Below are 24,104 nucleotides of genomic sequence, written 5' to 3' on the forward strand. Positions count from 1 at the left end.
TTATGCCCCCTATTTATACCCTATATAGCAATACCATTGTAGTTACAGTATAAATCAGAAAATTTTGTTATAGGGGCACCTGGGTGGCTTAGTCGGTTAAGCATCTGACTCTTGGTTTCAGCTCAGGTCATGATCTTAGGGTCGTGAGATTGAGGTGTACTTAAGGTTTTCTCTCTCTCCTCTGACCCTTCTCTCCCCCTCTTGTGTGCATGCGCACACGCTCTCTTTCAAAAAAAAAATCTTCATGTAATTTTTTTTTAAGATTTTATTTATTTGAGAGAGAGAGCATGAGCTGGAGGGGGAAGCAGAGAGAGAGAGGGAGAAGCAGACCCCCGCTGAACAGAGCCAAACGCTGGGCTCAATCCCAGAACCCCAAGATCACGACCTGATCCGAAGTCAAATGCTCAGGTTACTGAGCCACCATCAGCTTACCATGCCCCATCATGGTGTAATTATTTTGTCCTCTCCAACACAATCTACCTTTTCTTTTCTTTTCTTTTTTTTAAGTAGTATCTACACCCACCATGGGACTCGAGCTCAAAACCCTGAGACCAACAGCCGCAGGCTCCACTGAGTAAGCCAGCCAGATGCCCCTACAATCTGTCTTTTCTTATGTACAGTATATTATTTCTCATATGAATATAGATCAGAGGCCATATCTCTGTTTTTTTAGGATTCAAAACATCTTGAGAACATAACCAGTTACATAGTTTGACAGATACTGATTTCCAATAGAAGAAACCTGCAGCAGAACCCATTAATCCACTACAGGAAGCACTCTATATTTGATCATTAATAACAGTATTATCTGTCCAGTACTGGGGCGTGATCTCACAACCCTGATAACATGAGCTGAGCTGAAATCAAGACTTGGATGCTTAATCAACTGAGCCACCCCAGTGCCCCTTAGTAGGTCTTTTCCAGCAGTATGCATTTCCTCATTAAAAAATATGCCAGGGCACCTGGGTGGCTCAGTTGGTTAAGCCTCTGCCTCCAGCTCAGGTCATGATCCCGGGGTCCTGGGATCCAGCGCAGCATCGGGCTCCCTGCTGAGTAGAGAGCCTGCTTCTCCCTCTCTCTCTGCCCCTCTCCGCACTCATGCTCACTCTCTCAAATAAATAAATAAAATCTTTAAAAAAAACAAAAACAAATATTCCTGGGTGCCTGGGTGGCGCAGTCCTTTGAGCATCTGACTCTTGGTTTCAGCTAGGATCCTGATCTCATGGGTCATTGGATCAAGCTCTGTGCTGCATGGCGGGTCTGCTTGAGGGAGTCTCTCCTTCTGCTGCCCCTCCCCCCCACCCTGTGCACTCCTGTGCTCTCTCTCTCAAAATAAATAAATCTTTAAAAAAAAAACAACAAATTTGCCTGACCAAATACTCCTAAGCAGCTCCTAATTCCACTAAAGCTCTCTTTATTTCAAATCGGCCAACAGCAGACGTGTTGTCATTGAGTACTAACTGACTTTGTACAATTAGGAAATACATTTGGTACTTCAAAAATGTTAATTCCCCCAGGCTTAGATCACATGAGTAGTAGTCACTCCTGATAGACTTTGGTTTGAGTGTTTCGTAGCACTTCCCATAACCAAACACATTTCAGAATTCTTAGGAATATGGGCCCACCAAGTTATACCTAGTGCTTGTCCTTATCAGTGATCCAAGTGTCCCAATTGTTCCTCCTTCTTGTGCCTATTTACTCACAATAACAGGGCAAATAGCTGTTTTTACACATAATATTATTTTGACAAAAGGGATATGCAGTAGATAACATTCTACCACCATATTCTGGTACACTTTTATTTTAAGATTTTATTTATTTAGGATGCCTGGGTGGCTCAGTCGTTAAGCGTCTGCCTTTGGCTCAAGTCATGATCCCAGAGTCCTGGGATCAGCCCCGCATCGGGCTCCCTGCTCAGTGGGAAGCCTGCTTCTCCCTCTCCCACGCCCCCTGCTTGTGTTCCTGCTCTCACTATCTCTCTCTCTCTGTCAAATAAATAAATAAAATTCGTTTTTTTAAAAAAATATTTATTTATTAGAGAGAGAGACCATGGGCGGGACGGGGGTGGGGGTGTGGGAGAGGGAGAAGCAGACTCCCGGCTGAGTAAGAAGCTCCACGCGGGGCTCGATCTCAGGACCCTAAGATCATGACCTGAGCCAAAGGCAGAGGCATAACCAACTGAGCCGCCCAGGCGCCCCTCTGGTACCTTTTTAAAGCCATCATCATGATTAATGGCACATGATGTTCTTTGAGATTATTAGTCAATGTTTTTCAGATTCAGCCCGCTAAACATTTTCCACAGGTTGCTTCCCAGCACAGCTCCTCTATAATAGATGCATCCTGTGAAATGAGAATCTAAAAACATTTGCATTGTTGACAGAGCTCCCATTTATTTCTTCATCCATTTTGAGGACATATGTCACTCTGGGAAGTGTATTTGTTAGGTTAGCTATTGTTCAGCTCTCTTTTTGGCTCTTCTGACAAGGAGACTCCATTAGAGTCCTTTGCCCCAACAGGCTTCTGAATCAAAGCTAAGAGAAAATATTATTCTCTTGCTTTAAGCATCTCTTTAGGCACCAAAATTATGTTAGATTTTCCCTTTTGTGGCACTCATTTATTGGCTCCCTTCCCCTCAGTGACAATCTGGCCTTTCTTCCTTTCAACACTAAGTTTAACCCACACCTTTCCCCCTGAAGTAGAATTTTCTGGTTAGTCCATCTCCAATAAAAGGGGGACAGATTGGATAAGTACAGAAAAATGGGACATTGGCAACCAAGGCAATTTTTTTTGAGCTTCAGTGGGGCCAGTGGTCTATGTCGTTTTGTACATTGCTGCCTGGCTTGAGTTCCTCCATGTCCATTCATGTCATGGACCTTCATTGCCATTTCAAGAGAACGAATGAGGCCATCAATTTATTGATTGCAGTTACCTACAAACCCTGGCTTTGGGTTTCTTTGGTAAGCATCATTATGGCCTGCTTTGATTTGCCCTCAGAATTTCCATAGAGATTTCCAAAGAACAGCGGCCCCACATGTGGGGATCTTTTACTATCCAGTTATTTATGGCCCACTTATTAGGCCAATTGGCAACAGCCTGGGATCAGTATTTACCCAAATAGCAAGACTTTTATTTGTATCTAGTTCTATCACAGGTAAGAACACAGCATGTAATCCAGCTCAGTGGATCAACCTGTTATTACTTTCTTCCATGAGGATTTTACCTTCTGCTGGACTCAAAGCACCTCCTTTCCATACAGAATTACTCTCAATTCTGAAACTACCATCTGTGAACCAGACAAATTACCTGGCATCGTTGGGCAGTTGGTTGAAAGAAGAGACCCAAGGAAAAAAGGCTCATAAATATAAGTCTGTCCCATCCCCTGGTCGCATGCTTTATATAGTGCATTTCCATTTCATGATGCAACTTTTTTGGGCCTCTCTCTTCTTACTGGAATGTTTTTCTGACATTAGCAATGATACGATAGGTATTTCAGGTCCTAATTTGCTCTTGTAAGTCTTTTAGTTATTGGGGCGATCTCAGCAAATGCCCCAAAATAAATCAGCAACTGTCTTTCAAAAGACATAGAGTGGAAAGCAGCATCTAATAATGTCTTAACACCAAAGCCAGAGGTCATCTTGGAGTAGTGATTATGGCTTTTGCTGGAAATTCCAGTTGGTATGAGTGCAAGGGCTGACACTTTCTAATATCATTTCAGTGTTAGGATCATATGGTTCTAACATAATAGCTTAAGTCATAGCCTTCTGCAGTCTAAGAAGCCTTTTTTTGTTAAGGCCCCTAATCAAATAAGGCCTTTTTCATTGTGATTTTATGAATTGGGGCCAAGAACATCCCTAAGTGGAGTATGGTTTTTCTAAAAACCAAGTATGTGCAGTATGTGTTGTTGAACCTCTTCAATCTGAGGGTCAGGGACTGATAACAATTTATTCCTAGTGGTTTGATATGTCACAGATTGCTCCAACCTATGTAATCTCCCAAAATTCCATAGTCTATGTGGAGCCCTGGATTTCTAGCAAGGTTAATTAGTCATCCCCAATCAGTCATATGATTTATGACCTTAGTAAAGTCTCTTTTAACTTGATCTGCAGTTTCGGATGAAAATAATAATACCCAGGCGCCAGGGTGGCTCAGTCGGTTAAGCATCTGACTCTTGATCTCAGCTCAGGTCTTGATCTCCTCCTGGTCGTGAATTCAAGCCCCACATTGCGCTCCACACTTGGCATGGAGCCTACTTTAAAAAATTAAATAAAGGGGAAATAAAAAGAAAATAATACCATCAGTATGTTGTATTGTCCAGCTATATTAGATCTCAGTCATGCCTCATCAGATTGTGACAATATTCAGAAGAGTTTTAATATTTTTGAGGTAATACTGTATATTTTAAACCAATCCACAAGAATGCAAATTGTTGTAGGCTCTCACTGGTGATTAATAATGAGAAAACTGCATTTGCCAGATAGTAGAGAATACCAGTCACCTTTAGCTTGTATGAATTGAATAGTCTGGACTGTACTGGAAGCAGCAGGTTATGGTTTTATTGAGCCCCCTTGTAGTCTACTGTTTGTGACCTGATTCAACAGTCTTCCTCATTGGCCACACTGGCTTATTTCAGTGAGTTTATGGACACTAATATACTTGTATCTGACATTTCTTTATTTAGGATAGTTATTTCTTATTGCCTTCCAGGTATCCAATAATGTTTCAGATTTACTAGTTTAATTGGCTTGGGTTAATTCTAAAGGCTCCCATGTTGCATGTCTGATGAGTACTGGGTGAAGAGAGGATCCAAGTTACTCCTTTTTTCCTTGTTACCCAGTAGGCGGAGGAATTTTTATTCAAACATTATATTCATATCAGTTATACAGTCAGTTTAGGGAGACATCACAGTATCCTTTTTTATTATACATTCTAACTTCTAAATAGACTTTAATTTTTATTCTTTTCAGAGTAGCATCCCCACATTCCCTTGAATTAATTCTGTCATCCCTAAGAGGTTCATTTGCAGTCTCCTAGGCAGTGCTGCATAGTGTTCCTGTATTCAGTAGATCTAAAAGAGTTTCTTCTCTGCATCCAGCCATTCACTCACAAATTTGTTAAAATGTCTTGAGTTCCCTGCCATAGATGACCTGGCATGATATGAAGCATAACAATCTTCTTTTTCCATATTATCTTTATATTAAAAGCCTGTATTTTGGCATCTGATGATAGTGGTTCATTGGAATCTTTTTCTTTCTAAAATTCCTCTAAACTCAGATAAATTGAGTATATCTGCCTTGGGATTTTTATATCCTGAGAAGTTTGAAGACAGGCAGTTGCCAATTCTCTGCCTTACTGTAAAATTATCAAAGCTTGGCACTTTCAATTTCTGCCTTTTTATTTCATTTTTAATTAAACATAAAAAACTGAATTGTTGGGCACCTGGGTGGCTCAGTTGTTAAGCATCTACCTTCGGCTCAGGTCATGATCCCAGAGTCCTGGGATCAAGCCCCACATCGGGCTCCCTGCTCAGCGGGAAGCCTGCTTCTTCCTCTCGCACTCCCCCTGCTTGTATTCCCTCTCTTGCTGCCTGTCTCTCTGTCAAATAAATAAATAAAATCTTTAAAAAAAAAACAATTGTTTTAGGATCTGAATTGTTACCCCCTTATTTTCTTTCCATTTGCTATTTTTTTGTTGTAAAATTTATATAACATAAAACTTACTTTTTTAACCATTTTTAGGTGTACAATTCAGTGGCATTAGGTACATTCACATTGTTGTACAACCAGTACCATTATCTATTTCCAGAACTTTCTCATCATCCCAAATAGAAACACAGATCTGTAACCATTAGACAATAACTCCCATTTCTCCTCCCTCCAGCCCCTGGTAACCTCAAACCTACTTTGAACTTGCCTACTAGAATCATACAACATTTATCTGTTTTTTTCTTGTGTTACCTATGCTTCTGGTGTCATATCAAAAAATTATTGCCAAATCCAAGGTCATGAAGCTTTTCCCCTATGTTTTCCTCTTAAGAGTTTTATAGTTTCAGTTCTTATGTTTTGGTCTTTTGATCCATTTTTTTTTTAGTTAATTTTTGTATGTGTTTCTTAGCAGAAACATATGGGTAAATCTTCATGACCTTGGATTTGGCAATGGATTCTTAGATATGACACCAAAGGCAGTAGTAACAACAACAATAAAAAATAGATAAATTGAACTTCATCAAAATTAAAAGCTTTTGTGCATCAAAAGACATTATCAAGGGAGTAAAAAATAACTTATGAACAAGAGAAGTAATTGCAAATCTATATTTGATAACAATCTAATATCCAGAATATATAAAGAACTCTTACAACTCAACAACAAAAAGACAAGGGTCCGATTTTATTCTTTTGCATGTCCTCTTTCTTATTGGATTTTATTTCTCCTGTGAAGTCCTAAACTCATTATTATCTTTTTATTATCCATAGGAGGAAGTTGAGATTAAAGATCTGAAACTATCTTTTTACGTCTTCCTGGGGTCCAACAACAAAGTCATATATGAAATCCTTTATTACAGTGTCAGTCATAACCTGAGTCAGGAGGATCCTATAAGGGTGTTCATTTTCTTCATCAGATAGCCAGTGCAGTAGTACCTGCATCCACAGCACTGATGCAGCTTTAGGACGCAGTGACCATTTATATAACAAGGGAGAGGAAGAGCAATTGTCCTTCTATGTTGGACCCCTCCCTTAATCCATTCTAGTAAACTAGGGATTGTCATGTGAACCACAGTGAACACTAACATTTCCCTACCCTCAGCAGTATTTAAAGCCAGAGATACTGTTCCTTGATCTAAAATTCTCAGGAGCCATTTTTAAAAAGAATTCATCAGGTTGTTGTATCTAAATCTGCAAAATGGCTCATTTCCTTCACTGAATAATCCCTTTCATGATCTTTTGTCCTCCATCATCAGTCTTGAATTAGTTGTGAAAAGGTGAAATTCTCCTGGAGAGTCGTCTTGCTTTCAGCAAAGAGCAACCACCACCACTGAGTTTTTAATAGAACTGTCATTGATTTGCAGCTCCCTTCCAATCTATTTTGCTAGCTGCTGAAGTTCAGGTTTTATTATTTCCTGATTCCACTGATTTCAAAGCCAGTGCTAATTCAAACCAAGGATGGCTTGGCAGTCACCCAAGCTCATAGTAGTACTTTCATCCTCCTTATCAGAATCATTTCTTCTTTCAAAATAATGCTTTAACCATATATTTAATTAAGAATAATTCAGATATGCTAGAACAACTGGATATCCACATGCAAAAGAATGATGTTGGATCCCTACCTCACACCATATACAAAAATTCACTCAAAATGCATCAAAGACCTAAACTTAAGAGCTAAAACTGTAAAATTCTTAGCAGAAACATACATGTGAATCTTCATGACCTTGAATTTGGCAATGGATTCTTCGGTATGACATCAAAATAAGCAACACAAGAAAAACAGATAAATTGGACTTCATCAAAATTAAAAACTTCTGTGCATCAATCAAACAACACTATCAAAAAAGTGAAAAGACAACCTACAGAACAGGAGAAAATATTTGCAAGCCATTTATACAGTAAAGGTATAGTATCCAGAATATGTAAAGAACTCCTGCAACTCAAAAACAAAAAGACAACCCAGTTTAAAAATGGATAAAGGAGGAGGCTGGGTGGCTCAGTCAGTTAAACATCTACTTTCAGCTCAGGTCATGATCCCAGGGTCCTGGGATTGAGCCCCAAGTTGGGCTCCCTGCCGAGAAGGGAGCCTGCTTCTGCCTCTCCCCACCGGTTGTGCTCGGTCTCGTTCGCTCTCACTCTCTCAAATAATCTTTTTTTTTAAAGATTTTATTTATTTATTTGAGAGAGAGAATGAGATAGAGAGCATGAGGGGGGGAGGGTCAGAGGGAGAAGCAGACTCCCTGCTGAGCAGGGAGCCCGATAACGGGACTCGATCCTGGGACTCCAGGATCATGACCTGAGCCAAAGGCAGTCGCTCAACCAACTGAGCCACCCAGGTGGCCCATAAATAATCTTTTTTAAAAAATGGGCAGAGGACTTAAATGGGCATTTCCCCAAAGAAGATATACAAATGACCAATAAGCACATGAAGAGATGCTTAATATCATTAGCTGTTAGGAAAATGCAAATAAAAACCAAAATGAGATACTACTTCATACCCAGTAAGATGACTATAATTTAAAAACAAAATACACAGGAGGGGAAGATGTTGGTGGAATAGGAGAACCCTAGGCTCATTTCATCCCACAAATACAACTAGATAACTATCAAATCATCCTAAGTACCCCAGAAATTGATGTTAAGACTGGCAGGACAAACTCTACAACTAAAGGTAGGGAATAAGCCACATCAAAGAAGGTAGGAAATGCAGAGAAACGGCTTGGGAGATAATCAGATTGTGGCCGCTCTGGTGGGGAGGGAGCCACAGTCCCAGTGAAGGGCAAGAGACAAACTAGCACACAAGGGAGCACATGGGGAAAACAATCCCCATAGCAATTGGCCTGGAAAGCAGGAGGGCCCAAATTTTGTGAGTTCTTGCAGCCAGAAGGGCTTAAAGCCTGGAGTTCAAAAGGTTAGCAGGCTTGGCTCTGGGAGAGCTCAGAGGACAATGGGGCTGTTCTTGGAGAAAAGGCAGGGCAAACAGCCTGTGGACATACTGCATGGAAACAGCTATCTAAAGAGCTATCTGAAGGGCACACACTGGGGGTCGGGGGGGTTTGTTGCTCATCTCAGAGCATGTCCCAGAGAGGCAGCAATCACGGAGAGGTCCCTCTGGGAACAAAGGAACTGGCAGGCCCCATTTCTCTCTCCTACGTTTCAGCATAAGCACGGGGCCACCTGTGAGAATCAGCACAGCGTCAGCACTTGCTACCTAACTTGCTTACACCAAGTCCCACCCCCAGTGCTCTGGTGGAACTGCCCTTCTCATTCACACTCCCCTCAGTCCTAGCTCATTAGGCCCCCTCCCCCAGAAGACTGGCCCAAACCCTTGCCAACACCATGTCTCCTGGCCCAGGAGTTTTATAAGGCCTTGGTTCCAGTGGCATCAGCAACAGATCTCATTTCACAACCAAACCCGAGCACACCTAGGTGAAATGTACCACATTCAGGCCAGGGACAAGACACTGCTCACAAAAGGCAGAGAGCCCCTGAAGACAACTGGCCTGAAGGGTAAAGCAGCCAGGACACAACAGCAGGGTGCAAGCACACACATTGGAGATACTCCCAGAAGCACCAAGCCCTGGGCAACAGGGGACACTACATTGCAGGGCATTACAGGACCTCTTCGTAAAAGCAATACCCTCAAGAACAGGAGACGTACCTGACTCTCCTAACATACAGAAACAGGTACAGAGACTTAGACAAAATGAAATGACAGGGGAATTTGACCCAAGTGAAAGAACAGGACAAGGCCATGGCCAGAGAGCTACAAACAAAACATATAAGTAACATGCCTGATGGAGAATTTAAAGCAATGATCATAAGGTTACTCACTGGACTTGACAGTGAGACCATTAACACAGAGATAAAGAATAACATAGCAGAGATAAGGGCTCAATAAACAAAATGAGAAACATGCTTGATGGAATAACAGCAGGCTGGAAGAAGCAGAGAAACGATGACCTAAAAGACAGAGTAATGGAAGGTAATCAAGATAAACAAAAGGGAGAAGAAAATTATGCAAAATGAGGATAGACTTACGGAACTCAGTGACTCCATCAAACATAATAACATACATATTATAGGAGTCCCAGAAGAAGAAGAGAGAGAAAAAGGGACAGAATTTTTTGAAGATACAGTAGCTGAAGACTTCCCTGATCTGGAAGAGGAAACCACTCCAGATCCAGGAGGCACAGAAAACCCCCAACAAAACCAACAAAAGTAGATCCACACCAAGACATATTGTAATTAAAATGGCAAAATACAGGGGCACCTGGCTGGCTCCGTTGGTAGAGCATGCAGCTCTTGATCTCAGGATCATGAGTTAAAGCCCAACATTGGGTGTAGAGATTGCTTTTTTAAATAATAAATAAATGGCAAAGTACAGTGATAAAGAAAAAATACTAAAAGCAGTAAGACGGGGCGCCTGGGTGGCTCAGTTGTTAAGTGTCTGCCTTCGGCTCAGGTCATAATCCTAGAGTCCTGGGATCGAGCCCCACATCGGGCTCCCAGCTCGTGGGGAGTCTGCTTCTCCCTCTCCCACTCCCCCTGCTGTATTCCCTCTCTCGCTGTGTCTCTCTCTGTCAAATAAATAAAATCTTTAAAAATAAAATAAAAGCAGTAAGACAAAAGAAGACAGTTACATATAAAGGAAACCCCATAAGTCTATCAGATTTTTCAGCAGAAGCTTTCCAAGCCAGAAAGGACTGGCATGATATATTCAAAGTGCTGAATAGGAAAAACCTGCAGCCAAAATATTCTATCCAGCAAAGCTATCTTCGGAATAAAAGGAAAGATAGTTTCCCAGACAAACAAAAACTAGAGGATTTCATGACCACTAAACCAGCCATGCAAGAAATATTAAAGGGGAAAGGAAAGACCAAAAATGACAATATAAAGGTAGGAAACACAAAAGTGGTAAAAATGAGTATTTCTGTTAAAAATCAGCCAGGAGGGGCGCCTGGGTGGCTCAGTTGGTTAAGCGGCTGCTTTTGGCTCAGGTCATGATCCTGGGGTCCTGGGATCGAGCCCTGCATCCAGCTCCCTTCTCAGCAGAGAGCCTGCTTCTCCCTCTCCCTCTGCCTGCTACTCTGCCTACTTGTGCTCTCTATCTATCTGTCAAATAAATAAAATCTTTAAAAAATAAATAAACAAACAAAAATCAGTCAAGGAACTCACAAAATAAAAAGATGTCAAATATAACACCATATACCTAAAATGTGCGGAGGAGAGGAGTAAAGAATGGGTTCAAACTTAAACAACCATCATATATACAAACCTCATGGTAACCACAAATTAGAAACCACTAATATGCAGAGAATAAAGAGAGAGAAATCCAAATATATCGCTAAGGAAAACCAGCAAACCATGAAAGAGAGAAAGACAAGAAAGGGTCAGAGAAAATCTTCAGAAACAACCACAAAACAAGTAATAAAATGGCAATTAATCTACCATTAATTACTCTGAATGTAAATGGATTAAACACTCCAATCAAAAGACAAAGGATGACAAAATGGGTAAAAAAAACAAGCCCATCTATATCGATAGTCTACAGGAGACTCATTTTTTTTTAAAGATTTTATTTATTTATTTGACAGAAATACAGCGAGAGAGGGAAGACAAGCAGAGGGGAGTCGGAGAGGGAGAAGCAGGCTTCCTGTTGAGCAGAGAGCCCGATGCAGGGCTCGATCCCAGGACCCTGGGACCATGACCTGAGCCAAAGGCAGACGCCTAACAACTGAGCCACCCAGGCGCCCCTACAAAGACTAATTTTAGACCTAAAGACACATATTGGGAGTGAGGGGATGGAGAAACATTTATCATGCAAATGGATGTAAAAAGAAAGCTGGAGTAGGGGCACCTGGGTGGCTCAGTCGCTAAGCATCTGCCTTCCGCTTAGGTCATGATCCCAGGGTCCAGGGATTGAGCCCCTGCTCAGCCGGGAGTCTGCTTCTCTCTTTCTCTCTCTCAAATAAATAACATCTTTGAAAAAGAAAGAAAGCTAGAGTAGCAATACTTAGACAAAATAGACTTTTAAAACAAAGACTATAACAAGAGACAAAGTAGGACACTAAAATAATGAAGGGGATAATCCAGCAAGAAGATATAACAATTTTAAATATTTATGGTAGCACCCAAATACATAAAACAGTTAATAACAAACATAAAAGAACTAATCAATAATAATACAATAAGAGTAGGGGACTTTAACACCCCACTTACATCAATGGACAGATCATCTAAATAGAAAATCAAGGAAACAATGGCTTTGAATGACTTAACAGATATATTAAGAACATTCCATTCTAAGACAGAAGAATACACATTCTTTTCAAGTGTAGATGGAATGTTCTCCAGAATACATCACATATTAGGTTGCAAAACAAACCTCAACAAATTCCAAAAGATCAAAGTTATACCATGCATATTTTCTGACCATAATACTATGAAACCAGAAGTCAACCATAAAAAATCTGGAAAGACCACGAATATATAGAGGTTAAATAACATGCTACTAAACAATGAATGGGTCAACCAGGAAATAAAAGAAGAAATAAAGTACATGGAAACAAATGAAAATGAAAACAACATTTCAAAATCTTTGGGATGCAGCAAAAGCAGTCCTAAGAGGGAAGTTTATAGCAATACAAGCCTACCTCAAGAAGAAAGAAAAATCTCAAACAACCTATCCTTACTCCTAAAGGAGCTAGAAAAACAAAGCCTAAAACCAGCAAAAGGAAGGAAATAATAAAGATTAGAGCAGAAACAAATGATATAGAAACTAAAAAAACAATAGAACAGATCAATAAAATCAGGAGCTGGTTCTTTGAAAAAAATCAATAAAATTGATAAACCTCTAGCCAGACTCCTCAAGAAAAAAAGAGAAAGGACCCAGATATATGAAATCCCAAATGAAAGAGGAAAAATAACAAACACCACAGAAATACAAACAATTGTAAGAGAATATTATGAAAAACTAATGCCACCAAATTGGACAACATAGAAGAAATGGATAAATTCCTAGAAACATATAACTTACCAAAACTAAAACAGGAAGAAATAGAAAATTTGAACAGTCCCATTACCAGCAAAAAAATTGAATCAGTACTCAAAAAACTCCCAACAAAAAGTTCAGGACCAGACGGCTTCACAGGTGAATTCTACCAGACATTTAAAAAAGAGTTAATGCCTATTCTTCTCAAAAAATAGAAAATAGAAAAGGAAGGAAAACTTACAAATTCATTTTATGAGGCCAGCATTACCCTGCAACCAAAACCAGATAAAGACCCCACAATAAAAGAGAACCACAGGCCAGTATCTCTGATGAACATAGATGCAGATATCCTCAACAAAGTACTAGCAAACTGAATACAGCAATACGTAAAATCATTCACCACAATCAAGTGAGATTTTTTTCCTGGGTTGCAAGGGTGGGTCAATATTTGCAAATCAATCAACATGATATATCACATCAATAAAAGAAAGGATAAGAACCATATGATCATTTCAGTAGACACAGAAAAAGCATTTGATAAAGTACAACATTGATCCATGATAAAACCCTCAAAAGGGGCGCCTGGGTGGCTCAGTTAAGTGTCTGACTTTGGCTCAGGTCATGAACCCAGGGTCCTGGGATCAAGCCCCACATCAGGCTCTCTGCTCAAGCAGGAAGCCTGCTTCTCCCTCTCCCATTCCCCCTGCTTGTGTTCCCTCACTTGCTGTCTCTTCTCTCTGTCAAATAAATTTTAAAAATCTTAAAAAAGAAAGAAAGAAATGCAAAAGTTACCCACCCAATTTAAAAAAAAAAACAACCCTCAACAGAGTAGGTTTAGATACCACATGAAAAGATGCTCATCATCACCCATCATCAAGGAAATGCAAATCAATGTCCATGTCCTCAGTGTACATTCTAGTTGAGGAGAGACAGTAAACAAACATGCTGTATAGTTAGCTGGAATTAAATGCTGTGAAGAAAAGGAAGCAGTAGAAGGGAATGAAGTGTGGTAGAAGTGCTAAGTGAGGTGGGGTTGTCAGAAAGGCCTCTCTGAGGAAGAAACATTTGAGGAAGGATCAGAATGAGAACAGGGGCAAGCCACACAGCTATTTCATGGCCAGCCCACTTGCTTTCCCTCTGTTGGGCTTTACGATGATGTCATTGCCTTATATTTGGAAAAATGTTATTAAAAACATTCCTTCCCATATTGCCTTCACTCTTAGAACATAACTCGAGAGAAATTCCTTTCTAGTGGTAGAATCGTATAATCCTATCCCTGTGCAGCTGATTTGTTTTTATCCCACAGACATGGGAAATATAGCTGACAGTTTCCCTTTTCACACTGGTTACTAGAAAACTCAGATAAATTTGTGGCCCATCCATAGTTGCCGTAGTAATTGTGAAGGTCATTATGGTATGCATTCTTAGTTTTTTGAGCTCCATTCTGCTTAAGGCTTGCTTTTCTTTAATTCTGCCATGAATTTGTGCCATCTTGTTGTATTTTGTGTATCCATGTAAACTAGTCAAAATCTTTTTGGAATAAGGTACAGTGGTGAATTATAAACATTGTACGTTCATTAAAAAAAAGGAAACACGTGGAATGGCTGTCACAGAGAAATAAAGTATTTCTACTATAGGTCACTGATTCTGAACTTGGGGCAGTTTTGTCCTTCAAAGATTTTTTTAATTTATTTTTTGACAGCGAGAGAGGGAACACAAACGGGGAGTGGGAGAGGGAGAAGCAGGCTTCCTGCTGAGCAGGGAGCCCGATGTGGGGCTTGATCCCAGGACCCTGGGATCATGACCCGAGCCGAAGGCAGACGCTGAACGACTGAGCCACCCAGGCGCCCCAGTTTTGTCCTTTAGGGGATATCTTGCAGTATCTGATTCTCAGTTGGGGAGTGCTGCTGGCACCCTAAAAAGAGCTGTATAGTCCAAAATGTCGACAGTGCTAAGGTTGGGAAACCTTACGGTAGACTGGACCATTCGATCCATAATTTCATACATTTCTGGGCTACTTTGTTACATAAATGACAAATGTGTTCCCATGTAGCTTACTCTGGCATACCAATGTATATTCTGAGTGTGATTGTTGAGTCACCCTTCCACTAAATCTGTTATCAGTCAAATAGTCCTGAAAGCAATAGTTTCCTCTTCAGAAGTCTATATTATCGGGTCACAAAGTCACAACTTCAGGTCAGCAAAATTGGGGAGAAGGGTGCTTTTCATTTGAGCTGCAGTATTTTGAATGTTTGAGTAAGCAATGTATTTAAAATGAGACTGTTCATCCTCCATTCTGTTTACAGGCTTTCGTAGAGACCATGTTTGCCAGTAAAGCTCCCATGGAGGAAGGCTTCCTTTATGCGAAGGTGAGCTTTAAAAGATTGGAAAGGTTTTATTGGAGACAAAAATAGTAATAAGTAAAGTAATTTCATTGATTTGCCAATGACATCCAGTTGGCTTTCATGTAAGTGACCAGGATATCAGTGGAGAGGATTTGGTTCTTAAATGTCACTGATAATTTATTAGATGTGTCTAAAATACACAGAGCTACAGTTAAATGAAAATTGCAAAGCAGAACAGATGAAAAAGCAAAGACTTAGTCAAATGTGAGCGAGAATACTGTTTAAGTAAATGTAAAGGAGGAGAATCGGAGTAGTACTGGAAAGAGCAGCCGCTGCTCACCAGTCTCCAGCTCCATCCTTGAACAAAGTGAAATTAGCATTTGCCATTTGCCTAGCATCCTTTTTCACTTTTCCAGCACATTTAGGTAGGTAGCTATTTGAAAAGTTGAAATTTAGTAATTCAGAGCTGTTGTTAAAATTGCAAGCTGTATTCCAGTGTTTATCTAAATATGAAGAAAAAACAGGAACTCTACTCAATTGTGTCTCTGTACTCAGCCTTGATCGTAGGTTTTCTGTGTTCTCTTCTGGACTTAATTGGAAAATCATAGGAAATTTGGAGCACTCAGAGAAACAGAAGAGACTTAATAATAGGGTGAAGTAACAGGATGGGGGGAGAATAAAAAATAGACTGGAATTACAGCATGAGAAGTTTGGTTAGATTTGATAACTTGTTTTCCAGTAATGACGGAAAAGACGTACTTGAATGGAGGGATAGGCTGTTTGTTGGAGAGAGCCTGGGCTGGCACAGCCCTGAGGAAATCCTGTCTTCTATGTTGTTTTTCAGTTTGAATTTGAATGCCGGGCCCGTGGTGCAGACATCTTAGCCTACCCGCCCGTGGTCGCTGGAGGTAATCGGTCAAACACTTTGCACTATGTGAAGAATAATCAGCTCATCAAGGTACACGAAATGCCCTTCAGTGCCACTTCCTGTGGTGCCACTTCTAAAGCACTTTATTGTTTATAAAATGATTTTACAGACATTATCTCATTTGATTCTCACGTTAGCACTGTGAGATAGGAGCAATTATTAACATGCCTGTTGAACAGATGAGGAAAATAAAAAATTAGGCAACTCATTAGGGCAGAGCTGAGAATTCTACTCTAAAGCCTCTGCTCATTTCTTTCCCTGCTCATATTTTTTAATAACACTCTTTCTCAAAGGACTTGGGCAACAGTGGGCCATGCATATTTTGGGAGCAGACAGATTTTAACAGTACCTTATTAGCTGTGAGGGAGTATCTTTTATGGTTTTCTCCCCAAGTGACTATACAAGTAAAGAATTGTATATGCCTTTATTAAGTCCACTTTTTTTTTTTAAGGTGGGAAAAGGGGTTTTTTGTTTTGTTTTGTTTTGTTTTAAGTAGCCTCAGTGCTCAGCATGGAGCCCAGTGCAGCACTTAAACTCATGACCCTAAGAACAAGACCTGAGCTGAGATCAAGAGTCAGACACTTAACCAACTGAGCCACCCAGGCACCCAAAGTCCACTTTTAATTATCTGTTTTAATTTTCAGTAATTTCAGAAAAATAAATATAGCAAATATGTAAATAACACAGCATATTTTTTAAATGAATACCCATGAACTGATCACTCAGCTGAAGAGCTAGAACATTACCAATTCTTTGCATCTACTTATGTGTCTTTATGCTTTGCTATCCTGTTGCCTCCCTCCCAGAGGTAACTAACTGGTTATCCTAAATTTTTGTCTTCCCTTGATTTTTTTTTTTAAGATTTTATTTATTTATTTGACAGATAGAGAGAGAGCACAAGTAGGCAGAGCGGCAGGCAGAGGGAGAGGGAGAAGCAGGCTCTCCCCTGAGCAGGGAGCCCGATGCGGGGCTCGATCCCAGGACCCTGGGACCATGACCTGAGCCGAAGGCAGTCGCCCAACGACTGAGCCACCCAGGCGCCCCTTCCCTTGATTTTTTTTTAAGGCAGTTGTATCATGTATACATGATTCCCCAAACAATTAGTTCTGCTTGTAAAAAGAAAAAAATTAGTTCTGCTGGTCTGTGAACTACATAAAAATTATACTGCTATATATAGTTTTTTGGAAATTTTTTTTATTCGCAAGTGTGATAATACAAAATTTTTTCCCCAAGTATTTGTATCTGTTTATACTCCTGCCAGTGGTGTGTAATTCTACTGACCACATCTTCTCTATCCCTTGGCGTTATCAGACTTCTTAATTTCTGCCATTCTAATTGGTATAAAACAGTATCTCATCGTGGTCTTAATTTCTGTTACCTTAATTATCAGTGAAATTAAGCATCTTTTTTATCTTTAGCACTACTAGTTTCAACTTGCTAATGTGTTGTTTAGGATATTCTGATTTGTGTTCATGAGTGAGATTGGCTTACTTTTCTCGTACTGTCTTTTTCTGACTTTCATATCAAGTCCAAATTAAGCTCATAAAATGAGTAGTTTCTTTTTGTAATATTATGAAATGATTTGAGTTAATGTTTTTTTTGAAAATTGGGTGGAATATACCTATAGAACTATTTGGGTCTGATATTTTCCTGTGTAAACTTTTTTTAACTACTGATTCAATTTCTTTAATATACTAAAGTTCTGTTTCTTTTTTTTTCCTTTTTGACATTTCTTATTTTAAAATGCAACTACTGGTAAAGTACTTAAAACATAAAGGAACAGTTTCATAATTATAAAGTGGACACCCGTGTAACCATTACCTTGTCAAATAAAATGAGTATTGGCAAGCCGTAGCTCTCTGCACCAAATCCAGCCTGCCCTTTTGTTTTGTGAATAAAGTTTTATTGGAATACAGCTATTCCTGCTTTCTTCCCACAATGGCAGAGTTGAGTAGTTGCACCAGAGACAGTATGGTACAGAAAGTAAAAAAATATGTACTATCTAGCCCTTTACAGAAAAAAATTGTGAATGCCTGAAACAGGACATTACTATCCCTCCACCCCTAAGAAGCTTTTCCACCACGTGGTTCTTCCCAATGATAACTTCTCTCCCTGGTGAGATAACCACTCTCCTGATTTTGATGGTCATCATTTCTTTGCTTTTCATTTTATTCTACTACTAATAAACAATATGGTTTAACATAGTTTGGCTTTGGTCATGTTTGAAATATTATGTCTGTGTCTTTTTCAAATAACAGTATGTTGTTGCATACCACTGCAGTTTGTTCATTTTAATTGTTGTAGTATAGAACAGCAGTTGAAGTGTGATCTGTGAGGTTAAATACATTTTTATAAGACTACCCAGACATTACTTGTCTTTTCCACTTTCATTCTCTCAAGTGTACAAGGAAGTAACCCAGCGGCTTTATGACCTGCAATATCACACCAGATTGAAGGGGGATAAGTAGATATGAGATTCTAGCTGTTTTCTGTTATGCTAGACAAAGAGATTTGTAAAACTGGATAACAATGCCACATTTCTAACTGCATGTTTTTATTTAGAAAAATAGTTACTTTTCATTAAAAATGTTATTTATCTTAATATGTAATTATTGTTATTTTTAAACAAATTAGCAAATACTGTAAAGCTTTCTCAGTTTTAATTTATTAGTGTGATAAATAAGTATCCATAGGTGGCCATTTATACAGTTTCTAAGTTTTTACCATTATGAACAATGTTCTGTGAACATCCTTTTTTTTTTTCTAAAGATTTTATTTATTGGGCGCCTGGGTGGCTCGTTGGTTAAGCGACTGCCTTCGGCTCAGGTCATGATCCTGGAGTCCCGGGATCGAGTCCCACATCGGGCTCCCTGCTCAGCAGGGAGTCTGCTTCTCCCTCCGACCCTCTTCCCTCTCGTGCTCTCTATCTCTCATTCTCTCTCTCAAATAAATAAAATCTTTAAAAAAAAAGATTTTATTTATTTATTTGACACAGAGAGAGAGATAGTGAGAGAGAGAGAGCACAAGCAGGGGGAGCAGCAGACAGAGGGAGAGGGAGAATCAGGCTCTCCGCTGAGCAGGAAGCCCGATGCGGGACTTGATCCCAGGACCCTGGGATCATGACCTGAGCCGAAGGCAGCCACTTAACCAACTGAACCACCCAGGCGCCCTGTTCTGTGAACATTCTTATATGTTATTCCTAGTATACATGTTATCAAATTTGTCTAAGGAACACATAATAATGGAATTGATGGGTCATAGGTATGCCTATTTGCACTTTAGTAGAAAACATTTCCAAAGTGATTATATCAAATTTTTTTTTTAAGATTTTATTTATTTATTTGACAGAAACACAGCAAGAGAGGGAACACAAGCAGGGGGGAGTGGGAGAGGGAGAAGCAGGCTGCCCGCAGAACAGGGAGCCCGATGCGGGGCCCAATCCCAGGACCCTGGGATCATGACCTGAGCCGAAGGCAGACGCTTAACGACTGAGCCACCCAGGTGTCCTGATTATATCAATTTATACTTCACTTTTCCTGAGACGATTTGGTAGGTTATATTTTTCTACCATTTTGTCTACATTTTTAAAATTACTCAGCATCTTCTACCTTTTAATCTTTTGTAATTATAGTTATGTACCTTTTTACATTCTTGATATATTTTTGCATTTTTTCTTTTTTTTTTTCTTTTTTTGATTCAAGAAGACAAGCAATTAGTTATTAGAATTAGTTGGAAAGACCTGGGGCACCATACTTAAAAGTTCCAAATCAAACACTAGCTTTGGAGCTAGATTAATTGAACACCACAGTAGTTCCTGGACCCACTGTGTGACCTTGGGCAAATAACAGCAGTACCTTGTAGGCCTGTTGAGAGGGTTAAGATATGTAGAATGAGTTTACCAATCCCGGCACATCATCAACATGCAGTAAATGTTGTCAGTGTTGTAGAGTGCCACATGACCTGTAGCATATTTACAGGAATATCCCATCCTGGTCTCACATAGGGCTGTCAGACATCTGAGGTCCTGATGGAGGCAGATTTCTCACTCAGGTCAAGGCATCTGAGAATGCCATACAGACTGCTCACCAGCCACTACTTTTCTCTCTTCAGGATGCCCTACTTTCAAGTCATCCTGGGGCTTCCTCTGTCCAAAGCCCACAGCTGTCCCCTCCACACATTTCTGGAGCTTGGCCGGGGTACTCCTGCCAGAGCAGAGGCTGCAGGGGAAAGGACAGCCTGAAGCTGATGCCTTTTCTCTTTTTATAAAAAGTAAACATACATTTACCCTGTGCACCAGCAATTCCATTTATAGGTATTTTTCAAGAAAAATTAAAACATAGATCCACAAATTGCCTTGTACAAGAATGTTCATAGCAAGTTCACTACTAATAGACCAAGTGTCCATCACCAGGATATTAGATACGGAAATTGCCATGTGGTGTATTCTTCAAATAAAATGGAACAAACCACTGTACTACCAGTGAATGATCTCAATGCATTATGCTGAGTGAATAAACCAGACACAAAAAATTATAAACTATATGATTCCATCTGTATGAAGTTCTAAAATGGGCAAAACTAATCTATGATGATAGAAATCACATCATTGGTTGCTCCTCATGGGGATATTGACTGGGAAGGGGCCTGAGGGCATTTGACAAAACTGACTTAACTCTATATACTTAAGATTTGTGCATTTACTGTGCATACATTAAATCTCAAAAAACTTTGGCTAGAAAAAGAAATCTCACCAGAGATTCACTGGGTTTTATTATTCTTGTAAAACCCAACTTTCCACATCATTAATATTATTTTATCTTTCTTTATTATTTCATTACACTGGGCCCTTGCCTTTATTAATTTCACCCTTCTACTTTTTGTGTTTATTCTCTTGTTCTTTTTCTGGTTTCTTAAATTAGATGCTAAACTCATTAATTTGCATCCTTTCTTTTTTTACTCTAAGGGTCTAAGGATAAATTTCTCACTTTGATTATATTCTCCAAGGTTTTCCTAAGTTGTTAAATATATCATATATTAAAAACAATAAATATAATGTACTGTTTAAAAATAATTGAATGAATAACCATATATCTATCGTCTAGGATGAGAAGAACATTAGTAGTCCCCTGGGCAAGCTCAAGCACATCCCCCTTTCTATCTCCCACCATCTTTTGTTTTAATCATTTGTGTTGTTTTTCTTCATAATTTTACCACGTGTGTCTATCCCTAAATAATATATTGCCCATTCTTAAAAAACTGGAGAACAAGCTCCATTGTAGCCGTCCGAGGAGAGAAAAGTATTCCCATTATTAGATAAATTGGCCTGAGAGAAAACAAGTTGAGAACTTCCAGATCATAGTCTTGCTTTGGTTATCCAAAAGCTTGCAAGGGCTTTCGCTGGTGAAGTCTGTGGGCAAGGTCCTCAACAAGCTGTGAGAAACGCAGGGTACCGTTGGGGCATCGGGGAGAGCTCTAGTTAGCTCTAGTGGACTCAGTAGTAGGCATCCGATAGAAGTGTCATCAGAACAGGCTGCTCTGTGCTTCTGCCTCTAACCACAGCTATATGGCACTGTCAGCAAGAGGCCAAAGCAGAGCTCTTCTGACAGTTTGTTTAGATTTACGTGCATGTTCACCTTTCCCTCTTACATCTTAGATGGCCCTCCTGGGATCAGCTTCCTTCAACCTGAAGAAAATCCTTTAGATGAAGGTCTGTGGCTGATAAAATTTTCTATTTTTCTTTAGTCAAAATATCTTTATTTCATTCTCAATTCTTGATGAAGGCTATGCCACGGAAACTATCCTAGATTCTTTTCAATCATCATCTTTAGTATATCATTCCCGTTTCTTCTGACTTTCAGTGTTGCAGATTAAAACCAAACAAACGAGGGGCTTCTGGGTGGCTCAGTCAGTTAAGCGTCTCCCTTTGGCTTAGATCATGATCCCAGAGTCCTGGGATCCAGCCTGGCATCACGCTCCCTACTCAGCGGGGAATCTGCTTCTCCCTCTGCCCCTCCCCCTGCTTGTGCTTGTTTTCATGGGCTCTCCCCCGCCCCGCCCTGCTCTCTCTCAAATAAATTTAAAAAATCTTTAAAACAAAATAAAAACAAACAAAAATACTAATTATCATTCTTTATGGGAAATCTCTTTTTGCTTTGACTATTTTAAGATTTCTTTTCCTTTGGGGTGGGCGCCTGGGGGGCATCCAACTCTTGATTTCAGCTCAGGTCATGATCTCAGAGTCCTGAGATCTAGCCCCATCATGGGCTCAGTGCTCGATGTGGAGTCTGCTTAAGATTCTCTCTCTCCCGCTTCTCTGACTATCCTCCTCTGGGCCGTTTTGCTGTTCATGACATGAGACAGACGGTTGCTGTGGGTGTCATCAAAGCAGTGGACAAGAAGGCAGCTGGAGCTGGCAAGGTCACCAAGTCTGCCCAGAAAGCTCAGAAGGCTAAATGAATATTATCCCCAATACCTGCCACCCCAGTCTTAATCAGTGGTGGAAGAACGGTCTCAGAACTGTTTGTGTCAATTGGCCATTTAAGTTTAATAGTAAAAGACTGGTTAATGATAACAATGCATCGTAAAAACTTCAGAAGGAAAGGAGAATGTTTTGTGGACCATGTTTTTTGTGTGTGTGTGTGGCAGTTTTAAGTTATTAGTTTTTAAAATCAGTACTTTTTAATGGAAACAACTTGACCAAAAATCTGTCACAGAATTTTGAGACCCATTAAAACAAAAATTTAATGAGAAAAAAAAAAAGATTCTCTCTCTCCCTCTGCCCTTTCCCCCACCACTTGCGCATATATGTGCTCTCTCTAAAAAATGAATGAATGAATAATTTTTTTAAAAAAAGTTTTCTTTTCCTTTGCTATTTTTCAGTTTTATTGTGTGTCTAAGAGTAGATTTATTTTTACATACAGTCATCATGATACCTTCCCCCTCTCGAATCTGCATTCGTGTCTTCATCAGTTCTAGGAAATTCTCAGACACTGGTGTAGATACGTCTCTCCTACATTCTGTTCACTCCTTCAGCAACTTCAGGTAGATGTGTGTTAGACCTTTTTCTGTTTCCAGCAAGCTAGCTTCCATGTTTACATTTGCCTTGTCTCTCTCTGTCATATTCTAGGGGACTTGGGTATGTCTGTCTTCCAGGAAGCCAGTTTCCCTTTGGTTATCTAATCTGCTTCTTCAGCCATCCTCTGAGAGATTGACTTCAGAAGTTGTTTTTTCTTTCCTTCTGGTTCCTTTCAAATCAGCATAGTTCTTTTCAATTGTCTCTTTTTGCTTATTCATCTTTGTGGTTCTGTTCCTTATCCCTTTAAACATTTCATGATAGCGGGCGCCTGGGTGGCTCAGTTGGTTGGGCGACTGCCTTCGGCTCAGGTCATGATCCTGGAGTCCCAGGATCGAGTCCCACATCGGGCTCCCTGCTCGGCAGGGAGTCTGCTTCTCCCTCTGACCCTATCCCCTCTGATGTGCTCTCTCTCTCTCATTCTCTCTCTCTCTCAAATAAATAAATAAAATCTTTAAAAAAAAAAAAAAAACATTTCATGATAGCTATTCTGTATCTAATCATTCCCTTACCTGAAGTCCTGGCAGATCTAAATTTGGTATATGTTCCTGCTGACTCTCACATACAGTGACCTATCTTGTGTGCTTGACGACCTTTGGTTGTGAGCTCACATTTATTTACTTGATGTTATTTTTTTGAAATCATGCCAGCCCAAATTTGGGGGAAATTTCCTCCAGAAGTTGTTTGAATATGCTTTTGCCAAAAGATAAGTGGTCCTAATGACCTGGGACTCTTGTATCCCCTATGAGAATCCTGGATTAATGTGAGAATCGCTGGCTCATTATCCCCACTTTTTGCTGCAGGACCTCAGGGCAACATCTCCTTTTCTGTGTCTACAGTACCACTTACCTTATCACTACTCTCAGCTCTAGTTTCAGTTCTGGGGTACCTTTTTTCAAGAGAGAAAAAGTCTTTAAGACCTCTCTTACATTATGTAATGTCAACCTTTCATAAAATATATCTGTATCCAGGATCTGGTTGTTTTCCTTGACATTTTTTATTGTTATGTTAATCACCATACATTACATCATTAGTTTTTGATGTAGTGTTCCATGATTCATTG

At 39.8% G+C, this 24,104-nt stretch overlaps 1 protein-coding gene across 3 annotated transcripts in view; it reads left to right on the top strand.

Annotated features, from left to right (window-relative positions):
* Window positions 1–24,104, top strand: part of XPNPEP3 (X-prolyl aminopeptidase 3) — a 73,237-nt gene that overhangs the window by 33,844 nt on the left and 15,289 nt on the right. For all 3 annotated transcript variants that reach the window (XM_028115373.2, XM_088025386.1, XM_028115374.2), the window contains exons 5-6: window positions 15,003–15,065; window positions 15,886–15,999. In XM_028115373.2, the coding sequence (XP_027971174.1) occupies window positions 15,003–15,065; window positions 15,886–15,999 (177 nt within the window). The remainder of the gene's footprint in view (window positions 1–15,002; window positions 15,066–15,885; window positions 16,000–24,104) is intronic.

Source organism: Eumetopias jubatus, unplaced genomic scaffold (genome assembly GCF_037043125.1).
Source record: "Eumetopias jubatus isolate StellerSeaLion01/CBP00866 unplaced genomic scaffold, mEumJub1_p1.0 scaffold_8, whole genome shotgun sequence".
Classification (NCBI taxonomy): Eukaryota; Metazoa; Chordata; class Mammalia; order Carnivora; family Otariidae; genus Eumetopias; species Eumetopias jubatus.